We start from the raw sequence: 8250 nt of genomic DNA, 5'->3' as shown, positions 1-8250 counted from the left end.
AAGAATCATATCTCTGTTGACAAATCGTCTGTTTTTATTTCTTACATATGCAACACACGGCAATAATCATCTGGAAAAAGAACATAACTGAGCGATATATCATTTGAAATAAAAGGTAAATAAACTTAGTATAATCTGTCATCACATACAGACTAAATCAAAAACTTGGTGACATTAGAACCAAAACAAGGAAAATAAGGGGTTTTCTAAAATGCCATCAAAAACAACACAGTTAACATGTGAGTACTCAGTAAATTATATTCTATTGCATCTAGTATTGATGAAAAAAATCAAACATACAAAAGGCAGAAGACTCTCTGGCTAAAATGACGTCTCGTGGCTGACGGACGTTTTACTCAGTACAAGACTGGGATGCAAATCCACACAGCAAGACAACAGAGCCTAAAAACTTGTACTGGACACATACAAGTACAAGAGTAAGATATTTCTTTCCAAAATGTAGACGGTAGCCGTGTATCAAAATACTCGACACACGCAAATCTCGAGGCCTGACGTCCTCACAGTCTGTTCAGACTCCAGAAAGTGTCTGGAGGCGACAACACGCGATCTGAAAACTTTTATTCATCGTGAAAAACACAAAAGTATTTGATATGAGAAACAGAAAGACACAGTGTGTTAGTTCCTTTATTCCAACCGAAGCTGCGCCGTGTGAACTTTTATATCAGAGGTCAAAAACTAAACTACACTCACCTGCACATGAATAAAACTCAGGATAAATAAATGATTAAACGTGAGACATCTTTAAACTGTTATTATCTTTAATTCCTCCTTGCACCCCTCTGTCCTCCCTACCCTCCAACTTGTCTCTTAAAGACAGAAATCAGACGTTAGCACTTTCCCATCCTCGTTTCCACAATAAGTCTTATGAAATCCTGCAGTTTTCTCTTTGTCAATCATCAGATGAAAACTCTCTTTGACTCCTCTGCGACTGAGTCCTCTAAAGTCTTTAAAAAACAAGCTCACAAATAAATATTTTCATTTCAGAAACGGGGCTCAGTTTTTTCCTGAAACAGCCGCTCACAGGAGGAAACAGTGCATTTGTTGGGGACTATTTCCCGCGGCGGATGGAGCTCTATGGCACAAACACATGAGACGTGTCAGGCTTTGGATGCACACGCAATATTTTTATATCAACGAGAAGCAAAATATAAAATATCACCAGACTTGTTCTTTATAACGTCTTCTCCTGATAATCAGACAGTTTGAGTTTTGGACTGTGTCCGTCCTTCCTCTTCTGGTTAAAATACTGAAGGATTCACGCCTCCTTCTTTTCTCATCTCCCACTTTGAGTAAAAAATGTTTCTACTCGTTCATACTTTGTTTCCTCACGATTCCATCTTCTCTCTCTCCCTCCTCTACGTGCAACATGTGACGTAACTTCTGTGACATTGATCCCTCCACCCTCACATGAGCTGTTTTCAGACATGAACTCCGGAGGATGTCCAGAGGTTTGGGTCTGGATGTTTGTTTCTTTCACACATGAAGGACGCAGCAGGAGATTCTTCGCTCAGACTCGTTCACAACAAGCGTTCAGGTGAGGGGCGGAGCAGCAGACAGAGGCAGGAAGTGACGTGCCTCAAATCTCATCACCACAAACTCTCTAGACAAGGGCTTCTGAGCCCCCACCCCCCCCCACCCCAGTGAAGGATCTCCTGCTGTGTTCTCACATCGACTCCTCCAGACTTTCTGCAGAACTTTTACTAGAAGACTGGTCGGAGGATCTCACTGGGAGAATTCATCTGGAGAATGTCCAGACAACCTCCGGAGTTCAGTGCGTGTCTGAAATCAGCTGTCTGTCATGTTCAGTGTATTCCAGCTGTTGTGTTGGAGTGAGGTCGGTGTTTCAATTTACAGGAACAAGTGATGACACGACTCTAGAAAACCAGATTGTGACCTGAAGCTGTGGAAACTGCTCTGTTACAGTTTTTACAGTTAAAAAGTTTCAGATCTGTGAATTCAAACTTTTGCAGCTGGAAACATCTGGAAGAAGAAACACCAAAAAGAGCCACTAACTTCAGCATAAGAACCCCCCCCCCCCCCTCTTTCTCTTCCCTCTCCACACCTTCCTCCCTCCTTCAGTTGCAACACTCCACGTAGTTCGCCGGCAGCATGCCCGACTTGCCGGTTCTCTGCACGGTGCCGTACATCCAGCCCTCGTCGATTGGCTGAGCATTGATGATGACGTCACCATCCCTGAACGAGACCTCGTCGTGGTCCTGAGCCGCGTAGTCGTACAGCGCCCGGTAAACACGCTGCAGACAACGAGAAGAGACATGTGTTATTGTGCAGCAGTGTCCTGAGTCTTTCAGTCAGTGTCTCTTTGTCTCTGCAGCACAGTGTGGACCAACACCAGCTCTTTGTCCATATTCTACCTCCAGACTCAAAACATCTGTCATGATTTTTCACCTCCATGAAATCCTGACTTAAAGCACAAATCCTCTTCTGGAGCTGAGTTCAGGCTTTGATCACAGAGGACGTTTAGGCCAAAAATGTCGGGGCTTCTGGACACTTGATGACACCACAGGAGCAGTGTGGAGTATACAGTATATATATATATATATATATATACACACATTATATATATAGTATATACAGTATGGAGACATGTTGTGTTTTTCTGTTGTTATATTAACTCTGAAAAAGAGGTCCCCATTGATTTCAATTGTATTGGATATGGCTGCCACACTGTTTACCCTCTCATGTAAGTTTCTCCTGTTATAAATAAAGTTGTGTAACTGGAGCTCCCATGGGTTTTTCTTGAATATTGTATTTTGACTAAAAACAAAAAAACACCACAAATGAGGCGTCCTGTGATTCAGCAGGTACCATGGTGGCTGAGTGCGGCGGGGAGGTGACGGATCGGACAGATGACATGCTGGTTTGATGCATGTAGCCGTGATACTGCTGCTGCTGCTGCATCTGAACGCCCTGATGGTACGCTCCTGGAAGGACGGGCGCTGGACGAGAGACACAGACACAGAGAGGAAGAGAGTAAGTCGGTTTTAAAAGTATTTCCTGCACCGACAGTTTAAACCTGATCTTCCTCCTCAGACGTGTTTGTGATTCCAGCTGTTAAACAACATGAAAACACACAGTGAACTTCACACAAACCTGCAGAGAGACTGAGAATGAGTCCGTTTGATTTGTGGATTACAGACAGAACTGCAAACTATACGGCCGAGGGTCAGGGCCTGAACATTCTGAGATTTCAAGAATGAAAGTGATCATTTTAGTCTCTGTGTCATGTTAGAGGGTGAATATCAGAAGTTCAGTCAATCTTGTTAAATTCTACTTTAGTTAAAGTGTCATAAATAACTAAATCTGTTTAGACTCATCGGCTCCACATGACTCCAGCATCAGGACTTTAAAAACATAAGAAACTGAGTCTGTTGTAATATAACGAGAATAAAGTTGTAATATTAAAACTTTATTCCTGAAACCGAATGTTTTCTTTTGTTAAACATGGCCCTAATACTCTGGAGTTATAAGAAAACCATCAGATTGGATCAAGATTTTACATCCACAGGGAGAGGAACTCCTCTTCTCCTTCATGGTATTGTTTTTTTTCTGTTTTTGTTATTTTTGTAAAATAATATTAAAAGTTAATTCTCGAAATCTCAGAATTAGTTTTTCTTCAATACTGCCCAACATGTAAATCATATCAATATCATACTGTATTATTATACATGCATATAACTCTAATAACCCAAATATATATATGCATCCTTTTTATATTCACATTATATAGTATACTATTGTGAATTTATACCTTTATATTTACATAAATCTTTTTATAGCTGTAGATATATAAATACATATCTGCCTGTATACTTATAAATATAAGGATACATCTTTTTGTAATATCTCATACTAATGAACAACCTTTGCCTCTGCACTTGACTCAAGTTTATTTCTATAGAAAACAATATTTCTGCAGTGAAGGGTGTATTTTCTTGTCGGCCTCATTCTGACGTGCTGCTGTAACAAGTGAACTTTCCTGGGGTGGGATCAATAAAGTTTGATCTTATCTTGTCACAGAATGAACACAACAGTTTGCACACGTGCGTCCGTCAGCCTGCGGTGTGTGTCTGAGCGAATAGAAAGATACCAGGGGTGTCAGCGCTGCTGTGGTCCCAGAGGTCAGAGGTCAGAGAGCTGACAGACTGAGCCTGGCTGTGGGCGAGAGACTGCTGCGAGTGCTGTCGGCTCAGTCTGCGGCCTGCCCGCTCTAACAGACACCAGGGGGCAGCACCAGAAAATAACAGCCAGCAGGACACAGACAGAAACAAGGACAGGGGAGGAGAAGATCGAGAAATAATGGTGAGTCGACAGAAAACACAGAAAAACAGAGGAGCTAACGATGCCTCCACCACAGCAACACGTCTTTAAAGGAGGAGCTCGGTGTTATTCTCAAGACTTTTAATGTCAGTGCATTTGTTGGAGACTGATTCCAGCTCCTGTGAGTATTGGGGGCAGCAGGGTGGTGGGTGTGTGTGTGTGTGGGATCAAATGTGTGTTCATGCTTTTAGATGCTCACACAACACCGAGAGGTTCTGTTGTCATGAAGGATTTTGCGATAACCACTCGACAGATAATCACGTTACTTGGTGGAAGGATGTGATGAGTGTCAGGGAAGAACTCATTCAATTATGGTGCAGATCCAGGATTTATTTTAATATTATAATCATTTATTTTACATTTTAGAGAATTCAGAGAATAATTCGTGGATCTTGATTATATTAGAAATATTTAGGGAACTGGTATCTAGGAGTGTGTGTGATTTGGTGCAGCAGAATTGAATCTAAGCGACTGTTGGGCCTTGATGGAAGTTTGTGCTCTACATCTCTTAGTTCTGGATAAAAACTCTGCAACCTTTTAAAAGCTTTTCCTTGATTTGACGCAGATCCAAATAAAATCTGGATTGAGTGAATTTAAATGTGGACTGTTTAAATGAGACTATTGGCGAAGGTATGAGCTCCCAGTGACGTTCTAGTTGGTGAGTTCATCTCTTAAAAAAGCGATTGTGAATTAATTAAAATGACTTTTATACGTGTGTTAATTCAAACAAAGGCCAAGAGATTTGTTTTATGCAAACGCAAAACACACTTTATGTCTGGAAGCATGATTAGTGTTATTTTAGCAAACGGGGGGGAGTCAGGTGATCTACCAGACATCCTGCGGAGGCTCTTGGACTGGACGTTGTCCTCCAGAGGGTCAAAGTCAAATATGGAGCCGGGGTCTGTCCTCCACACCTTCAGGTCTTCAGAGAGGTGGGAAAATCAATGAGTGTGTGTGTGTGTGTGTGTGTGTGTGTGTGTGCACAGACTCTAAAAGTCCTCGTGCCAAGAAACAAAACGACAGAAGACTGAAGTCACTGTGAGAAGTCAAAATGAAAGTGAGCAGAGCTGGTGTCCTCGGTCAGTTCTGATGTTTCCACTCCACCACCGTGTATAAAAGGCTTTTATTGTGAAAGGTACTCTGTAAATAAACATTAAACCTAAATATTTGGATTCAAATTTCACCCCGCCTCTCACAGCTCTGCTCCGTCCAATCAGGAGGCGTCGACACACACACACGCCTACAGTTGAATCACTGACCTACGATGATGCCTCCCGGTCGTCTGTCCAGCTCCATCACCTGGGGGTGGATCCCTTTGCCGTAACCCGCCTCTCCCATCATCTGATTGGATCTCTGGTAGCGCTCCATGCTGGGATCGTCCAATCCCGGAGTGCAGCCTCGACCGCGCGCTCGCTCAAAGTCCTCGTGGTACTTGGCCTGTTGAAACACACAAACACACATTAGTATCAATGTTGTAATGACAAAGAGGTAACACACACACACACACACACACACACACACACACACACACACACACACACACACACACACACACACACACACACACACACACACACACACACAGGGTGCCTTTGGTCAGTGAGCAAATAAAACACACAGGGAATTTTTTATTTTATTTTATTATTTCACACACACACTCTCACACACACTTACACACACACACACACAGGCACGCACGCACACACACACACACAGCGTTGTGGTCCATGCTGTCCGGTGGCAGGTGTTAGTCTCAGTGCGACAGTCCGAACCGCGGTGCCACATCACTCAAGTTAGCCACGCCAGGTGGGAGCCACGGCAACCAGGCCGCTACCATGGAGACCGAGTCCTGTGTCTTCCTGACACGTCTGTACTCAGGTGTGTCCAGCTCGGTGCAGCTCCGCCCCCTCATCTCCTGCAGCCCGCGCTGATACTTCACCTGTTCACATGCACATATGACATCACACATGACATCACCGAGAAGAATGAGCGCCTGTGTCTCTGCACGTGTGTGTGTGTGTGTGTGTGTGTGTGTGTGTGTGTGTGCGTGCGTGCGTCTTGCCGAGCTGATGTTCTCCTGGTTCTGTCGGACTCTCTCCAGCTCTGGCGTCACTCCCACACTCGTGGCCTTCACCGCACTCTGCTTGTACCTGACCTGGCGGCGAGACAGACAGGAAGCATCATTCTGGTCAACCATTGGTTGGAACTGTCACTGCATCACGACCCCATATGATGTCATGATGATGTCACATGGTCATGAATAGTTGTTTGGGTCGTGTCTCTACGATGACACCTGGAAGAACTTTGTATGATGTTATTTTCTGACATGACATCACTGATCATATGACGTCACACGATGAGGAATAATGATCAACATCAGTTTTAGATTTCCTCTGATTGAACTTGAGTAAAACATTTTTATTACGAAAAAAATAAACAAATAATCAGCTGATTCTAGATTGTGTGTGTGTGTCTGTGTGTGTGTGTGTGTTTGTGTGTGTGTGTGTGTGTGTGTGTGTGTGTGTGTGTGTGTGTGTGTGTGTGTGTGTGTGTGTGTGTGTGTCCTCACGGAGCTGATGTTCTCCTGGTTGCGTCGCACTCTTTCCATCTCAGGCGTATCCATGACGGCGGTGCCACGCCCCACCTCCTCTCGATAGCACACCTGGAACAGAGCTGAGGTCAGCGTTGTGGCGCCACCTGCTGGTTGCAGCTTTAAAGGAGCAGTACGTCAGATTTTCACTGGTCTACAGGAAAACATTTCCCCCAAACAACGTCAGCTGATGTTCTGAACCAGCGAAGAAATGATTATGTTTGAAATTGTGCAAAAACAAGAGCAACAGGTTTTTTTTTTTTTTTTTATTACTTTACCTCTACTTCCTGTTGCAAATCACTTAAGTTGTGCCACTGAAATTTACGTTCTTTCACGTGCACGTTAACCTACATCACTGATCTTCTTGGCGTTCTCTCTGGCGAGGACGATCTCGGGCGTCTCTGTGACTGAGGACGACAGACCTCTCATGAGCTTGGAGTCCCAGCTGTACCGCAGCTAGAGGGCACCAGAGAGCGTTGCGTTAGATTGGAGTTGATGTTCGGAGGAAAACAAACGCGTGTTTCGAGCTAAAGCTCGTCCTCACTGAGCTGATGTGTCGCTGGTTGGCTCGGACTCGCTCCATCTCTGGAGTCTCAGACACGAGACTGTAACTTCCCTTCAGCCGCTCGGCCTCGTCCTTATACTTCTTCTGCACAGACACAGAACGTTAAAGGTTCATTCCCCACAAATACTCAAACTACTTATGAGAGACGTCTGATTTGTAATTTCTTTCAATTGATACAGTAAAGATTATTGATTTACTGTGTTTCTGTTTTGACAGCAGATCAAGTATCAGACTTCAAATCATACCGAGAAACAAATGTCCCTCATTGTAATGATTCATGTTTATGAGGACACTGGTTTGTATACAGTGTGTTAATGATTTATTTTGACATCACTAACCCTGGGGCCGTTTCGATGCATCGACTTTAATGATAACAGACAAGTTTAGGGTCGGCTGGTCTGACCATGGACAAAAGAACGACGGACGGCTTGAGCCGCAGTTGGATCTTGGTTGTTGGTCATTTCGGTAACTTTTGGTCGACGTGTCAGGGAAATTCAAAGAGCTAGAAATGCAGGAATCCTGCACAGACCTGACTGTAGACGTCTTTGAGGTAGGAGGCGTGCAGCAGCTCAGGAGTGTCTGTAACCGTCCCGTAGGAGTTTTCTCGGAGCTGCTCCGTCTGCTTGTAGAACCTCTGTGACACACAAACACAAACAAACAAACAAACTTCAGCTCTTCGGGCCTCAAATAAGAAAATCCTTGATGTTTTGTCTCCTCAGCTCCAGACGATCGTCAG

General features: G+C 44.0%; 1 protein-coding gene across 7 annotated transcripts in view; it reads right to left on the bottom strand.

The window, feature by feature from the left end:
* Nucleotides 1–12: 12 nt before the first annotated feature.
* Nucleotides 13–8250, bottom strand: part of LOC109644287 (nebulin-like) — a 33277-nt gene continuing 25039 nt past the window's right edge. For 3 of the 7 annotated variants that reach the window (XM_069512137.1, XM_069512139.1, XM_069512138.1), the window contains exons 60-69: nucleotides 8044–8148; nucleotides 7494–7598; nucleotides 7301–7405; nucleotides 6929–7021; nucleotides 6194–6514; nucleotides 5619–5796; nucleotides 5189–5281; nucleotides 4130–4249; nucleotides 2848–2978; nucleotides 13–2273 (exon numbers count right to left, since the gene is read on the bottom strand). In XM_069512137.1, coding sequence (XP_069368238.1) covers nucleotides 2097–2273; nucleotides 2848–2978; nucleotides 4130–4249; nucleotides 5189–5281; nucleotides 5619–5796; nucleotides 6194–6514; nucleotides 6929–7021; nucleotides 7301–7405; nucleotides 7494–7598; nucleotides 8044–8148 — 1428 coding nt within the window. In that variant the 3' untranslated portion in view covers nucleotides 13–2096. Of the gene's footprint in view, nucleotides 2274–2847; nucleotides 2979–4129; nucleotides 4250–5188; nucleotides 5282–5618; nucleotides 5797–6073; nucleotides 6515–6928; nucleotides 7022–7300; nucleotides 7406–7493; nucleotides 7599–8043; nucleotides 8149–8250 lie in introns of those variants that run through there. The other 4 variants (XM_069512140.1, XM_069512141.1, XM_069512142.1 and 1 more) reach the window with 4 other exon arrangements.

This window comes from Paralichthys olivaceus, chromosome 17 (assembly GCF_024713975.1).
Source record: "Paralichthys olivaceus isolate ysfri-2021 chromosome 17, ASM2471397v2, whole genome shotgun sequence".
Classification (NCBI taxonomy): domain Eukaryota; kingdom Metazoa; phylum Chordata; class Actinopteri; order Pleuronectiformes; family Paralichthyidae; genus Paralichthys; species Paralichthys olivaceus.
Note: the sequence above shows the minus strand (reverse complement) of the source record. Positions and strands in the feature narration are given on the sequence as shown.